Below are 17,228 nucleotides of genomic sequence, written 5' to 3' on the forward strand. Positions count from 1 at the left end.
TTAAATACATAAATATATATTTAGGGAGAAACATTACTTTGAGCTTGCTTAATAATAAATAACATTATACATTATTTTGAATAAAAATACAGTATTGTAGATGAGAACTTAACTCCAACACAAAAAAATATGAACTACATTTGAAATGTAGTTTGAACACTTAAAATAAAAGGAATTGTACCCTCGCAGGTAAAAATCAGTGATACCGTCTATTTGTTATATTGCTCTACAAAAGCTATTAACACACAAACACCTTACTGTACCGTAAGACTTGTAAATACAGTTTAGAACAAAATACTAACAAAACTACTGCCCCTTGCTGACATTTTGTTTTGTAAAACAATGTAATGTAAATATTAATTTCACATTCAGCAGCATGCAGGAAATGGCACATACAGAAGTGAAAATAGAAAACAGATATTCTAAAATCACATTCACTCAATCTCCATATTCAGTTTGATGACAGAATGTCCGAAAGCCATGCTGTACATCATGCCTACGGAAATATGATGAACTTCAAATAAGAAACCCGTTCTGCTCAGTCAGGTAGGGATATAACCCACATATCAGGGTCATCTGAATGAGCATGTCCACCTGGAGCATCATGCTTTCTTATGGATGATAGTAAAAAAGTTTACTATTGAATAGTAAATTCCATACTCAGTAATATTGAATTCTCAATGTTTCAGTCAACAGTTAAAACAGCTTCTGGTGAGGTCGGTGATTTCTTTTCCTAGTGCCATCACATGGAAATGCCAAAACATATAACATTAACTGCTGGTCCAGCCTGATGCTCTTCCTTATATGAACATTCCTTACATTTAGCTCCATAAACCCTGTCTTACTCCTGCTGCTGTGAACAACTTTGTTTAGAGAGCAGTCCCATCCTACTGAGTGGTAGAGTAAGTCAGCAGCAAAAATGTCTGTAACCTTATTGTACAGAACACAGGAGTAACTCAAGTACATATTCTATGTTAGAATAAATAATCAATACTTGGCCCATGTATAGATTTTACAGTAATGACAAAATATAAACAAGGCATACCCCCTCCCCCCACGCACACATAGCATCAACATAAAAATAAGCATATCTGCATACACATATCGCATCATTTAAGTCATTGCACTTTGCTCAAATTCTTCACTCCATACCATGTATCTCCTGCATAACCCCATTGCAATGCAAGTGCTGCCTAATCTTCAAACCAAAGCTGGGAAACGGTGCTTTCCTAACTACAGAATAGAACCTGCACTTACACTCAGCATGTTCAGGGAAGCTGGAAGAAGTTCTGCGAGGGACATTATATAACCTTAAAAGGCCATTCTGTGTCAAAGCACATAGTCAGTGGTCAGTCAGTAGTCGGGGCTCACATGACAAACATAGTTGAGTAAAATACAAAGTGCCTGTCATTGGTAACAGTTCATCACACAGGAAGAGACTCCAGAGGGAAGCACACGATGGGACAAGGGCAAGGAGCCTCAGTGGCAAGGACACGAGATGAACCACACTGAGGGAGAGGGGGAGGGGGGCAGGAGGAGGGGGAGGGGGGCAGGAGGAAGGGGGGGGGGGTGCAGTAGGAACCCTCTGTCTGTCGGAGGGGTCTTGTTCTAGGGTTGGCGGTTACCATACATCAAAGGGATGATGTAGACAGAGATGTCGTCTCCAGAGCCCAGCCGGTCATTGCTGATCCTCCAGCCTCGGTCCCTCAGCACTCCTCGGGCACGCATGACCAGGTCCTGGGAGGCCATGGTGTACCTGTTTATCAGCAGCAACAGACACGTTTAGGTTCCAAAGGGGCCTTTAATCAATCATTGCAAGCAGAAAACTCACCCTAGTTTGTTTTGAATCAACTGTTCTCATTGGCAGATCCCTGGACATAGTTTGCTATAGTTAATAGATGTACTGTACATGTAGGCCCACAAAACAACATAATCCCTGATTATTATGACTTGTTTATCTTGTCATTGCTTTTTTTGGCTACTGACAACACTAGATTAACCACTGTACTGCAGCACTGTGCATCTGAACTCATTTAGTATTCAATAGGCTGCAAAATGTGTACACACGTTTCCATCACAATGTTACTTGAAGCTATGCCACTGCAATGAAAACTAACCATTGAATTACGCACAAATCTGCAAAATTAAACTGACCAATATTTTGTAATTTTCCAGCAAAATATAAGCATCTTGTTAACAGTGGGGTCTTGATTCTAGTATACATTTATGCTCGAAAATACCATGGAGATGTAAGAACAGCCTTCTCAGCATGATGCTGCCAAACATCAGAACGTTATCAAAGTTATCTCCTTTTTATCCGTGCCACCTGTGTAGAGTTTGAAAGCCATTGAGAAAGTAAATATATAAGCGTGCGCACAAACACGCATAAACACGCACACACATACACATGCGCACACACACATGCACACACACACGCACACAATCTTGCCTGTGTAAGTCATCAGGGTCACAGTTGACCAGGAAAGATGTGACTGCTTCAGCTACTTCCTCATTAGACAGGACATCCCAGAGGCCGTCTGTTCCCATAACTAGTACATCATCTGCCCCGTGCTCGTACTGGGTTAGATTGTACACTTTCACCTGAAAATAAACATTTCATATGGTCAGTGACAGCACCATATTTCGTTAATAGGCTTTCTGGGAATATAGGAATCAAACCTTACAAATCACTGGAAATGCATGGGCATTGACTGACCTGCTTTTCACTGTCATTCAACTTGAGATATGTCATTGCTATGGAAACCAACGTTTTAACTTTCAAGTGAGACAGGTTATCACAAGAGGAGACCCACACTGAGCCAACTTAAGTGTCCACAAACATACACATTAACAAAAAATATCTGGATTCTTTTTTTTTTCTTCTGGATTTTCTATTTTATTGTTGTATTTCCTGTTTCCACGCAAGTAGGTAGGGGCATGAGATACAGCACATATGAAGTCAAATATGTGAACAGAGGAAATCAATGAAGTCTGCAGCTTCCTGAACTTCGGCTGAACTCAATGTGTAGTGAATTAAAGATCAAGAGAGTTCAGAAAAAAAAGATCAGACACCTTGAAGATGAAGGCTGAGAGATATGAAGTCTTTGAAACTGACAGCCAGGTGGGCATGAGTTTTCTGACAATGGCGAACAGATTCAGTGTGGATAGAAAAAGACTCATGATGGGCTTCTGCTAGCACTTTCAATGTTTACTTTCATTGTGTAAAACTACAATAAAACAAAATAACTAGAGCTGCAACACTCCTTTTCTCTTTCCTGTGAAATGTATCTCACCTCGGGACAGCAGGAGAGAAAGGGTTTGATATAAATGTTTGAATCGTGCACTTTAAGGTCATGGTCACCAAGGCCCCGAGTCACTCCAATAGTAGCCATCACCCGTGCCTAGGATAAAAACACTGTTAGCGCTGCTAAAGGCTCACGTGGTATTACATTGTATTTCTTGACTGTCTTTTGAAGTCAACTTTATGAACATCATGTCTCACTCCACACAATCACTTCTTACCTTCTTTCCTTCTCCATATATTAAAGGAAACTTCAGGTCATCATCGTCAACGGTTTTATATGCCCTAAATAAAGAAAACAAATAATGTGGTCTGATTCTGGACATAGGAGATAAAGTTTTAATAAAATGAGTTTAGGTAAGCACTTTTGATTTTGCTGGAATGGGTAGAAAAATTCTAGTATTCTAGTTATTCTAGTTATTCTAGTATCAGAAACTGAAGGATCAGCCACATTATTCAGATGACAAATGAGTTGTCCTTTCGAGGGCCTGAAACATAAACTGACAAGCCGTATATGCTAATAAGATCTCTTTCATGTTGGGAAAATGAAAGTGAGAACAAAAGGCCCACTTTCTCCTGTGAGCTCCCTGGAGTGCTATGCAGAGAGTGATTTATGAAATATTTAACACTGACCAAGTCAACCATGGTCTGATATGAGAACCATTTTACAAAGGATCTAAACAGAAGCATACAGAGATATTTAAGGTGTGCCTTGCCTTTCCTTATTTTAGGGTTTGAAGATGTATTAGTACAAAGTACATAATTCCTGTCCAAAGTAGGTCTACTGTAAACTGAATTCCTGCCCAATGCAAATCTCCAGCATCTCAGCATCTTAACAGCATCTCTTAGACACTAAATTGTTTTTATTTATTGTTTGATTTGCATTATTTATTTTAGCTTTATTTACTGTTAACTTCTTTTATCTACACTGTATATTTGAAACATTCCTGTACTATTTAATGATTTCCCTGTCTCTACATATTGTCTCCCAGGACAGAAGCCTCTCTAGGTTTGTGGTGCCGGTCAGTATTTTCTAGGAGTACTACTGTAATCACCCCAACCGGTGTCCTTCCCATCACCCTGCTGCGCCTCTCCTCTGCCCGGGTGAGACATGAATGCTAAGTGCTTGGACTTTAGCCCTCTTTGCCCGTCCCAAGGACACGCATTAGTGCGTGAGAGAGCTGTCACTGTGTGTGTGTGTGTGTGTGTGTGTGTGTGTGTGTGTGTGTGTGTGTGTCAGAGAGAGAGAGAGAGAGCGTATGTGTGTTGTATGTCCTTGTGTGTATCTGTGGTTGTGTGAGCAACATAACATATTTTGGGGCAGTCGTGGCCTACGGGTTAGGGCTTCGGGCTTGTAACCGGAGGGTTGCCGGTTGAATCCCCTACCAGTAGGCACGGCTGAAGTGCCCTTGAGCAAGGCACCTAACCCCTCACTGCTCCCCGAGCGCCGCTGTAGCAAGGCAGCTCACTGCTCCGGGTGTGCTCTGTGTGTTCACTAATTCACAGATGGGATGAATGCAGAGACCAAATTCCTTGTATACACAAAGTATACTTGGCTGAGAAACCTGATTTACATTTACATTACATTTACATATGACATGTTGGATGGAGTTCGGAATCTTGGAGATGGCCTTGCATCTGCACCTCCCTCCCTTCCCTGCCTTCACTGCTCATGCAGACCTCAACATGTGGAGCAAATGCCCCCAAGGTCATGGACTAACACACAGCAAGTACAGGTGGTTGTACTATTCCATAAAAACACCATCAACGCCCTGAACAGACTCACTGCTGATCAAGCCTAAATAGTGGTGATTTTGAAACATCCACACCCAAAATTATTTTGGCCATTGCCAATGTATCTCAGAATACAGATACGAATTGTCCATGTTCCTTTGCTTATCTTATCCGATGTTTAGAGAACACAAATAAAAGTTACCCAACATCACCAATTAATCTGTGAACTTCAACTGGTGTCTGGTCATGCCCTTAACTAGTCCTCTCCACGCAGTCAGTATTCTCCTGCATTGCTCCACCTACACACCTGATCAGGCTCATAGTGTTTTGTAGGGGGAGGCCACAGTAATCAGCATGTCACTCACCAGCCATTCATGGTGAAGTCTCTGTAGAGCATCCTCTTCCCCACCTCTTTCCTCTGCACTCGTCTAGGGAACTCCAAGTGTGTGAACTCCCCTCCCAGCAGGTGAGGCTGCATGAAGCCCTACAAGAGAGTGGAGGGGAGATGGCAGAAAACATCAAACACAAGCAAGATCTAAAGCACCGCGCCAGGTCAGGCGGAAGGCACGTCCAGGATATTTTCCAACAAAACAGATCCTTTGTAGAGTTTAAACAGTAATGACTGGATGAGTGCTTTTCAGTGAATTTCTCCACTTATTTCAAGGGAGAAAAAAGATAATAATAATAAAATGATAAATAATATAAAATTACCAGGAACTGCAGTCTCTGTCGCTCTGACTCTGGGGTGAACTCCGTGGACATGGGGATTACCTCTCCGTTTCTGATAATGATGGCCCTGGGGAGGCACGACATGCTCGCTTTAATGAGGCTTGAACGGAGAAACCACAACAGTGTTTTGGGGGGAAAAAATCTACGCTGTGTGCTTCACACCAATGACAACTCTCCCACGAGAGCGACATCAGAGAGATGATTTGGAGGTGCCTGGAGTGGACTGTAATCAAGACCCCATTTCACTGGTTGGGGGAGAGACCTGCTCCAGTTCATTTCATGTGTTTAAATAGCACACTGACAGAGCCACCCAATGAGCTCAGATATACAGCACATGGCCTCCTCCCAGTGGGAGTTATAGTGAAGTGTTATGAGGGCTGAGCATATATTTGGAGCATAACTTTTTATGACCTGCTTCACATACCCATTCAGTGATTAACACTCATACTGGGTTACACAAACATTTAATTTAAACAGAACTGTTAAGTTACATACTGCACCTGCTAAATGCAGACATCAGACCATTCTGAATCTATTGATGTCCTTGTCATACACCCGCTGAAGAGGCATCTTACCTGCTGTCCCCTGCGTTAGCCACGTAGAGCTTCCCCAGCAGGTATAGCGCAGCCAGGGCAGTGCACCCCCCAGTGATGTTGTACACAGCCTTGTCCCGCTCAATCTGGGAGTCCTAATACACAGAATCACAATCAGCTTCATATACTGTACATGCATACAGGCACAATGTCAAAGATAGGAAGGTGAGGAGAAACACACAGACCCATGATTAGAACGACTCAAGTTTAATAATATTCTATGAAAATGCAGTCTCTGCCCTGGAAACACACATGCACAGACACACATTAATACACACAAGCACAGACACACATTAATATAGACTATGATATGCACTGAACTTATGTGGTCATCTGTTTTCTACACTGGCAAACCTAAAGCCTTCTAGAGGACTCCACCAGTTCCTCTGTTGCCATACACTCCCAAGTTTTGGAAGGAGAAATTGCACTACCAATAAGACTCAAAAGTCACAGGAGTCAACACGTCAATAACTATTGCTCTGTCCACCTGGGTGTTTGACCAGGAGAAAGATAGATGGTTGATGTGATCTTTGACAGTACAAAACCACGGTATGGTGTAGTGGCTCCCCCTGCTGCCCTTCACTTAGACAGCCGTCCTCTTTTCAATGGACATTTTTCAAAGTGTTTGGAGCTTTCGTCCACTTGTAAAAAAGCACAGTACTGTAGCTCAAACGGATATTTTTTTTTAAATGCCTTCTTAAGTGAAGATTTTGTAAAACGCCGGTTTCGGATCCATGTAGACAAATGAAGACTTTAGAAACAACGACATGAAAAGAGCAACGGCAACAATGGTAATTATGTCAATGGGACATACTGTACGGTCACAATATTATTTTGTTTGTGTTCCAGTGTGTAGGGGGCAGGGCTGGAATGTCACGGCGGCCACAACAGTGGCCTTGGTGCCCAGCATGACTACTTCCCCCTTCTTCCCATATTCTGCGTTGTATCCGACTGATGCAGCGATTTTAATTTGTAAAAGCGATTGCAAAGCGGTACAAAATATGACCGCCGCTCAGTTCTGCACATTCTCTCCGCAATAATAAATCACGCTTGTCAATTTGTCTCTCTTACTCCATCCCCTACTCTTGCAACTTTTGTGTATGTAAATGAGTGTGTGCATGTGTGCGTTTGCTTTTGTGTATACTGTATGTGTGCTGCTCTGTGTGTGTTTCCAGCGTGGGGTGGGTGGGGTGACGATGATCAAAGGGATCAAAATGAAAAACAAGGGTTCTGTGTCATCCTTGTGGGGCTACATGCCCGACAAGTTTCGTGCCCCCCAGTCTTTCAGTGTCCCGGGAATCATTGACACTAAATTATTAGGGAGATATATTTTTTTTTTTTTACATATGTCATGTGGACAAAAAAAAAAAAAAATGTGGATGGAAACATATCCATTTAAGAAAGATACCTGGATATAAATAGGGTCTAAACTCAATATCCAACTACACACACACAAACCACTTCCATTTCTGTCACATGCAGAGAGATTCACACCTTATACACTATTAGATACCCAACAATCAACCCAATTCATCCTCTTAAATACAAAGATCAGTTTATTGAGTGTCTTTATCAGACTATGAATGGGTTCTCAGAGGCACAATAGTCCAGTGAGTCACACAGCCACTGGCTGGACGTTCCTCATACACCAGTCCACCACTCGATCACTTCAGATGTCTCCAATGAAGACAAAGAGCTGAGTGGAGCAGACACAGACAGTCTGAACAGAGGTGCTGTTGGAGGGGCTACAATCCCACCTTTTACCCTGGCTGCTGATCAGCCATCCAATACAGCATCACCGATGAGGACAGGCCTGGTGACCACCTTTTAACTCTGTCAGGTGATTCTCACTCCGAATAACTTTCTTAAATTAGCAATAGATACTTGAAAGATTTATACAGAGTTGTTTCCATTGCCTTTAAGGAAATAACTCAAGGAACAAATGAGATACCATCACCTTGTGCTGTTGCTTTTATACTGCATTTTATGTAAATATGTATGTAAATATGTCATTCCGGTATTTTTTAGATTATACCACTATGTGAACATACTGTACAATACCATCTAGTGGTCATATCAGAAATTATTTCAGGTGTACAGGGCAACTCCGTAGTTCCGATGGACACTGTGGCTTAGACCACAACTCACTGGAAGATTGAAGTAATGCAATTAAGGGCATTAAGGAAACGGAAGGTCAGAAAACGAAACAGGATGCAGTCACACGTGAGTGCACTCACCGTTTCAGTGACACATCAGGGTAATGACAAGCTACTGATGCTGAATATGGGAGATCCTGAGACCCAAATGTCAAGCACAGTGCAAAGAACCACAGGAGCTCTATTTCTGTTCCTCTGCAACAGAGGAGTAAAATGGAATTATTAAAGGAGGGAGTATCTGTCGTAATAAAGCCTTGTCACTACCCATCAGCATACACTGAAGAAATCAGCAGCCCACCTACTTGAAATACAGGTGCTGTGCTACACATAACTATGGAGAAAGGAGTGGGAAACGCAGTGTTTGGTTTGAAAAGGTGCTACAGCACGACCCTATGAGGACAATAAAAAGGTTCCATTATTGTCCTAAGGGCAGCGCTAACGACTCACTTTTTTCCCATTTTAATCACACTCGTTTTACAAAAGGCTACTCTAATCGCTCATATTGATCATGTGGCTAATTGTTGACTGGCTATTTGAAATTGTGAAATCCCCTTCATGTAGAAAACTAAAAGGAGCCTGTGTGAGCTGGATGTCAGCATCACCTGTACAGAGATGGCAAGATGTTTGTAGAACATCCAGAGCATTAACCTGACTCTCGCCAGATGAATTTTGTTCCGCTTAGCTCCACTCATCCATCTGGGATCGATTCATTGGAGTGGTGCTTCAGAAGGCTGGGCCTTATCAAAAAATCTTTGTATATGATTGGATAAGCCACTTGTCCGTCATCTATTGACGTGCTACTTCAACCACTCACATCGAAGCCAACCCGTGACGCTGAGAACAGTCTCACAGTCGCTTCTATGCTACGTTACATCTATGAAACTCCCGCCCTGCGTCCTGATTGGCTCTACCATACAATCTGGTGCCGAAATCACTCTCAACGGAACCGATCCCAGATGGATGTGAGTGGAGCTAGGCGGAGCTAGGGCGGAACAAAATTAATCTGGGGAGAGTGAGGTTACCAGAGCACACCCTCACTAAGAGGTCTTGAGTGACAGCTGCCTTTACCATCTCTTTGAAGGCGTTCTCCAGGGCTCCGACCACCAGACTCTCATGCTGGATCTTCTTCTCTGTGTAGAAGCGTGGAGGAGGGGTGCAGGGGGACCCTGGGGCCCCGGCGGCCCCTCTGAGGGAGGCGGCGCGTGTGAGGGCCCGATTGGTCCCTGGCGTCGGGTGGTTGTTGGGCTCCTCTCCCAGGCAGGTGGGGGGTAGGCAAGAGAAGTTGCGCAACACGTCTAAAACATCTTGCAGCTGCTCCACAATGTGATGCTGCATTAACCTGGAGGCAACCACGGCTGCCCCTGAGCCTGCATGTCCATCAAACAGGCCCCAGTAGTGAAACACCAGTCCCTCAGAGTCCTGCAGGCAAACACACATACCCACACAGACACAACACGTTATGACTGGGTTTATTTATACACCACAAACCTCTCTCTCTCTCTCTCTCTCTCTCTCTCTCTCTGATAACACATTAGCAAAGGGCAACTGACTGCACATATGTGCTGTTTTATGTAACATGTATGCATGATGCCTCACCACAGTCAGCCCGCTGTAAACGTTAGATATCAGCAGGAACGCAACATGCAATCAAATTCAATTATCTGTATGGAAAACGTGCTGGATTGGCAGATTGGTGACCGCTGCTTCCAGTATGACAAGAGCATCTGTGCCATCTAATGGAGAGCCTCTAAGCGCTGGCACATATCCATTAGGAAGAGAGAACCGTATGTTTGTCCGTAGAGAGGCATCTATAAGAGGATTATCATACACATATGACGATCAACTGAATAAACATCAATTTATATGAGGCTCCCTATATCTGTGGCATAGACAGTAATGAAGTGGCATAAAAGATTGCCACTTCAGGTTTCATCAGCGATAAAGGGATCTATTGTAATGTTCAAGCCCTCTGTCAGGTCGCATCTGTGGAAATATGTCTGCAGGGGAGAGAGGCATAAAAGAGGGGGTAGATCAAAAGGTTACCAGAAGGTCGCTAGAGCTCTTAGAATAATGACTTGCTCTCAGCTCTCTGTGTTAACTTAACTGTGTTAAGCACAGAACAGTGTGGAAAGGTTCCAGTCATCTTCGTAGGACACACAGTGAATTGTTTAAACAAAACTGGACTTAATGAATGTGTGAGCAATACATCAGAGGGTGATGTCATGCGTGATAACAAATGCATGACTTTCAAGCAGAGGGCGTTGGATGGATTTAGTGGAGCAGAAATGTCTTTTTGCCCTCACAGATGCTCACACTGTGGCCATTAGAGAATTCCCATGCTTCACCCATCAATACTATAGCTACCAATGTAGTCCACTCCCTCACTGATAAATACTACACATCTTCACAACAAGACATGCTAGACATCTGTTCTTAATTTAAATATGACTGCATTACCATGGGATCAGTCACAAGTCTTAAATAAATATTAAGAATGGCAGGAACATTAAGTTTTAAACGTTAGAAGTAGTTTCCCTAGAGCTGGGCAGAGACTATGATTTTTCTGTACAACTGTCTATTTATTTCAGTCTTTAGTCATACCACAATGACAAAGGGCCATTAGTGGCACATTCATCTGTGCAATCTGGGTGTACAGGGCACTTGAGCGCTTACTCCACCGTTTCTCTCATTCATCTCAAAGAGAGGAAAACAAGATGTAGATTTTATCACTAGTACTACCAGAAATACCAGGGGAGTTGTCATCAGCGAAGACCAAAATCATGCTGTCAGTTCCTTCGTAGCCTCTACCTCTCAACAAATATCAAAGGTCACAAAAGCCTATGACAATCCTTCATGAGAATCACAAGGAACATCTGGCTGTCGGCCTGCGTCTGGCTCAATTGAAGATGAGGTAACATACTATTCATGTAAAACTTAAAGGGACAAACAGAATAAAGATTTTGCAGCTTTGTGTATCAAGACATATAACATACATCATAACGATAGCTGTGAAGCCACCTAGTCAAGACATATAAGTATATATACTCTTTTGATCCCGTGAGGGAAATTTGGTCTCTGCATTTATCCCAATCCGTGAAATTAGTGAAACACACTCAGCACACAGTGAACACACAGTGAAGTGAAGCACACACTAATCCCGGCGCAGTGCCTGCAACAACAGCGGCGCTCGGGGAGCAGTGAAAGGTTAGGTGCCTTGCTCAAGGGCACTTTAGCCCTGCCTACTGGTCGGGGTTCGAACCGGCAACCCTCCGGTTACAAGTCTAAAGTGCTAACCAGTAGGCCACGGCTGCCCCTGTATATAGCATACATCATAACGATAGCTGTGAAGCCACCTGGTCAAGACATATAGCATACATCATAACGATAGCTGTGAAGCCACCTGGTCAAGACATATAGCATACATCATAACGATAGCTGTGAAGCCACCTGGTCAAGACATATAGCATACATCATAACGATAGCTGTGAAGCCACCTGGTCAAGACATATAGCATACATCATAACGATAGCTGTGAAGTCACTCTGGTCAAGCTTCTAACTGCTTTTGCACTTTATGGCTACAGGAGATAACAGGAATGTCCTATGTGCTGGAATTAAGTACAGTATTCTGCCAATACAGATACCATTGCTACCAGTCCTCCGGCCTGAAAAGATGTTGATATAACTTATTTTCAACACTTGTTGCTTCCTTAATGTTTGTCTTTTAAACAAGTTTCTTTTTGTATTTGTACTTGCATTTGCATTGGTTTACTGGAAGCAACACATTAATTTTATTCCATTAAATGCAACACTGCACCAGATGTCAACGTCTGTGTTAGAAAGTTAGCAGCATTTAAAAAGAAATGAACTGATGACGGGAAGCATTAAGCAGCAACATCTGTTTTACCCAGTAATTCCTTTCCCTGAAAACAATGGTGGGGTGCCATACAATGGCATTAACCGAGTATGAACAATCAATGTCTAATCCTAAGCAACCACGTAGAATCCTTGTGGTTGTGTATCCAGCACCTCCGATTTACCTCTGCTCTAACATCAACAAGACTGTAAACCTCTGTAAGCTCATCACAGATCATAAAGTACGTCATTATGGTGTGTCTGTCTGGCATTGTCTGAAAATGCCCATTAGTTCTAATTGAAACGGATGTGTGTGTGTGCCTGTTCTCCCTCACCGGCTGCTCCCTGAGACTGAGGCCCTCTCCGCTGGGCAGAGAAGATCTCCTCTTGGCTGTCGGGGTTCTGCTGGGGGTGGAGCAGCCTCCGGTTGAGCGCTTCGGCACCACCACCACCTCGCAGCATGCCTGGTCCTCATTAAGAGAGCTCTTCCCTGCATTTATCACCCTACAAGAGAAAACACACATCAAAAAAACATGACTCACAACAATGTGCGCACACAAGTGCATACACACACACACACACACACACACACACACACACACACACACACACACACACACACACACACAGCCCTACAACTCTAATCCCATTCTAGCCACATTAGCTACCCACCAAGAGCCAAGGACCCCTGAAAGTTTTCAGAAAAACACCAAACACACATCACAAACCAACACCACCCAAACCCAGACAAATCAACACATTTATTACCTTGCAAGAACAGACATACCGGTACATCAGGCATGCACTCAACCCTAACGCTAACCTCCAGATCAGATCAACACCAAAACATCAACAAAAATGCATTAAGCCGGGCTAAGAACCGAAGATCTGTGCAGCCTAACTGTTTGAAGTGGTAAAAAAACAAAGCAACAGGTTCAGTACAAGCTACTGTGCAACCAATTACTGCTGTGTAACTAGCGCCTTTCTTGAAAATCTACCCGTTTCACCTTCAAGAATAAAGAAGTCCTTCTACAAATAAGAACCATTCACATGCACTGCCTGGAATTTGCAGGTGGGAGTCATGACCGCAGCATTTCAAATAGAATAGAGGGATATTTTCAAAGTGGAATGCAACAGTCCTGTCCAAAACCAGGGAAACTCTACACAGAGGACACTACTCTATACTGCACCACCCTGTTTATTCCAATGTGAATGAAAACACACCTGCCCAAGATGAGATTATACTGGATCTCTTCCTTCTGTTATTTCTGTTAGGGGACTAATTCAGTCTAATAATGGCATTTTACTAGTAGTATCCCTCAACTGTAAGCTGTTTAGTCCCTCACTAAAAGGATTTCATTTTCTGATATGCTTTCTCTTAATTATGGTTTCAACATGTATTATCTCTATTCATTTTATTTATGTTTACTTGTATTGCAAATAGTTTTTTTTTCTCAAAGTGCAAGACACTTTGGTCAATTCTTGTTGTTTTGATGTGGTACCATTGTGAGAAAGAGTCAGTTAATTACAATGACTGATCACATCCACTCATGTGAAGGCTTTTGGGTTATCTGATAAAATCAAAACTAATGCAAACAAACTCTAATGAACAATTTTACATTTTACAATGTTCAAATGTGGTGATTATATGGTCATATTTTCTTGCTGGAAGCTGCTAAAATGGCATCTTTCTAAACTAGTGCTAATCATGAATCATGAGGGTAATACATTTCTAAAGGACTGTTAAAGCAACACCAAAGAGTTTTTTGTACCTTAAAATAATGTTTCCAAAATTGTTTCAGTGGTTAATCAACTCGTAACAGGGTGAACACTTCTGCATTCGCTTCGCGGCCCTCTATCAGCTATAACCGCACTATGTAAGTTTGCCAGATCGGGTAGCGGTTCTGTAGTTCGATGGAATGAGACATAAGAAACTACAAATTTGACTTGCATCTGATGTCGCAATACATCGTACTTTCATAAAATCATGCAACATATTCTACCTTGTCTGACATCGTTATTTCAAAGCCAGTGCTGGGTAAACAATTAGCATGCGTGCGACAGAGGAAAAGTTCTTTGGTGTTGCTTTAAAGTGATACTAACTGAATTTCAGAAACCTCTTTTTTTTGTTCATTTCAATAAAACCACAGAAGTATGATGTCATTGATGACAACAGCTTCATCAGTGACAGATGGATGTACGGAGTGAATTGAGAGAGTGGCAGGTCTATTCTTAGTCCGGATCGGTGGGTGTCTGCTAGCACTGAGCCTATTATCCCCCTACAGCAGTCTGTTTGTCAAACAATCAGCACAGTGCAGTTACAAACAGGACCATGATACATGTGCTCTCATAAAGAACACAATCTGAAGACAAAGAAAAGGCAAGCAATGGCCATCAGAAGTCAGCCTATATCATACAGTAAAACACAACCTGCTTAACGGTCATTTAAAAGAAGGTGTTAGTTGTAAATAGTTATGTTTAGTATAGAGAAGGTGTGATGAACTGTAACAAGCACAGCAAACAAAATAAACAGTATACTACTACTATAGTATGGATATCAAGGCTGAGAATATTAGACTATTCATCATTCTGCATCCCATATGTTTTCATCCCTACTACATTACTGAGCAGTCTGATATACTGGGCTTGCTCCTTTGGGCCCATGATCTGAGTTCATACTTGTGACTTCACTTCTGCACAGAGAAATACTGGTTGGAGCATCACTTATCCTTTTGCCAAAAGCAAAACAAGTTACTGAGCAAACAGATTACTATTTCTCTCCCTCTATTGCCTACACTATCACTTAATCTAAATAATGATTAGGCTAAGATACTGCACTGCAACTACATGCATTGCATCGTGGTTTAAGCTTACTTGATCATTTTTAGCCTTGTAATCACTAAATTCTATATTTTCCCTGTGTTTAAAATGCATGACAAACAAAAAAAATCCTAAGAGAAGGACAGGAGGATAGGCCCTGTGTGACGCAACTAACCACACGCAGACGCTTGTTGATGTTAAGGACTTGAACTCTCCATTCTGATGAGTGATAACATACTTCTTGGTGATAAAATGTAATGTATTTCTGACGTTTGAGTACAGTAAAGAAATGACCCGCGTTTGGTCGTTTAGTTCATTAGTAATTGACACATCAGGCATTGTCTCCAACATGTAGGCTGTATTGCAAAAACAGTAATTTTGCATAAACAACGCCAGCATCCTGACTATACTGCGCAGCAAGTAGACATACATGCACTCAGAAGCAATTTTTCAAGACTGTATGCATACAACTCACTGAGGAACAGGTGCCATAAATAACATAATTCCCTTCAGCTGCAGGATTCTCACGGGACCACAGTTTCTTTGAATCACGCGATGCTTGCAGGATACCTATAGCACCTCTCCATAAATTATTGGTGCATGCATATTATGGGAAGACAAATCACTTGAGCAAAACAGATGCAACACTTGAACAGTCGGCTGCAAACTGAAACGGCAGGTCATTATGGGTTATATCTTACAGCTAGGTTAGTCTGCTTCCGAAGCCGTAGGCTATAGCGGATCGCACTTAGTATAAGATGGACGTAGAATAGCCTACTCACTCTGCGTAACCGGTAGCCCATGGCAATCTTTTAGATTCTTTCAAAATGAGGATGGGACGAGCGATATGATCTGCGGAGCACTCTATTTCATCTGGTGACAGCCCAAGAAACTCTGGTCTCATGTAAGGGAATTTCAGTGGCAGGTCTACGCCACTGAGGTGGTCACCATTGGAAGCACCAGCCATGATGCCTCCCATAAAATTGGCCACCGCAGATTTCACCCGTGTGAGCATGTTGGCACCGCGCCGTGTATCCGTGCGATGCGTTGCACGGCTTCCCTTCCCCGAATTTCCCCCCAGCTCGGCAATGCGTTTGGACCACAGCACGATGCAGAAAAATTAATCCCAGTCCAAGGCTTCATTCAGTAGCTGCAAGAGATCTCGTGAACGCGGAAATGCTTACTTACGATTAGCGGTCATGTGACAGAAGGACAGGATTTGGTCTCAGGACTACGGTTTTAGCTCTGTCTGACAGCTGTGGGTAAAGGTAACTTCACCTGGAGACACTGTACAAGATACCCCTACATATTTACTTAGTGAGAAAATTGAAATGCAGCGGAATATATTTTGTTTTAGAATGGAGATGCTCTGAACGACTCCCTCTCTCTTTCTATCTCTCTCTCTCTCGTGTGCGCGCGCGCGCCCCCTCACACACGTCCGCGCGCACACACTGAGCCAAGAATTTCAGGGAAAACTAAATAGTTTGCATCAAGGCATCCTACCTCAAAGGACGTTCATTCAGTGTGACTGACATCAAAGCCTCATAACCTCACCACACGTGTAGGCTACTTCAAGGAAAAGTATGGCCCCTTCTGTTCTCCATTTACACCAATTCCTTAGGATGGATAGATAGATAGATACTTCATTCATCCCAAGGGAGATGGTAGAGTGTGTGCAATGGTGATAGTGAATGTAACATAATAGAATTGCTCGACAAACAAGAAAAAAATATACGTTAAGAACAATATAACAGGGAATAAGATGTAGATGTAAGACAGTCAGGTGGACAGCAGAGGAAGTGATATAATTGTAGGGGCTGAGAGAGACAGGCTCATGCTGAAAAGTCCATTTCTCCCCTTTTGTGTGGCACTGAAGAGTTGGATGGCCCTGGGGACAAAGGACCTCCTCAACCTGTCTGTTGAACATGACAGTGACAGAAGTCTGCCACTGAACATGCTCCTCTGTTTAATGAATGTGCTGTGTAGTGGGTGGCAGTCATTGTCCATGATCGCCATGAGCATCCTACTCATGGTCCATTTC

General features: G+C 42.7%; 1 protein-coding gene across 1 annotated transcript; it reads right to left on the reverse strand.

Moving 5' to 3' along the window:
* Positions 1-1,551: 1,551 nt before the first annotated feature.
* Positions 1,552-16,617, reverse strand: LOC125310371 (protein phosphatase 1H-like). Its single transcript, XM_048267714.1, has 10 exons — positions 15,970-16,617; positions 12,703-12,871; positions 9,582-9,932; positions 6,340-6,452; positions 5,747-5,831; positions 5,401-5,519; positions 3,523-3,586; positions 3,294-3,401; positions 2,450-2,601; positions 1,552-1,756 (listed from the first exon to the last, which is right to left on the reverse strand). The coding sequence occupies exons 1-10, from the start codon at positions 16,200-16,202 to the stop codon at positions 1,609-1,611; spliced, it is 1,542 nt and encodes a 513-aa protein (XP_048123671.1). The 5' UTR covers positions 16,203-16,617; the 3' UTR covers positions 1,552-1,608.
* Positions 16,618-17,228: the final 611 nt, after the last annotated feature.

Source organism: Alosa alosa, chromosome 17, assembly GCF_017589495.1.
Source record: "Alosa alosa isolate M-15738 ecotype Scorff River chromosome 17, AALO_Geno_1.1, whole genome shotgun sequence".
Taxonomy (NCBI): Eukaryota; Metazoa; Chordata; class Actinopteri; order Clupeiformes; family Clupeidae; genus Alosa; species Alosa alosa.

Coding starts and splice junctions, on each gene's coding strand:
- LOC125310371 (XM_048267714.1), bottom strand. CDS start 16,202: ATGCTCACACGGGTGAAATCTGCGGTGGCCAATTTTATGGGAGGCATC. Junction 6,453..9,581: donor AGAACGCCTTCAAAGAGATG/GTAAAGGCAGCT, acceptor TCTGTGTATTAG/GACTCCCAGATTGAGCGGGA. Junction 1,757..2,449: donor GACCCTGATGACTTACACAG/GCAAGATTGTGT, acceptor GCTGATAAACAG/GTACACCATGGCCTCCCAGG.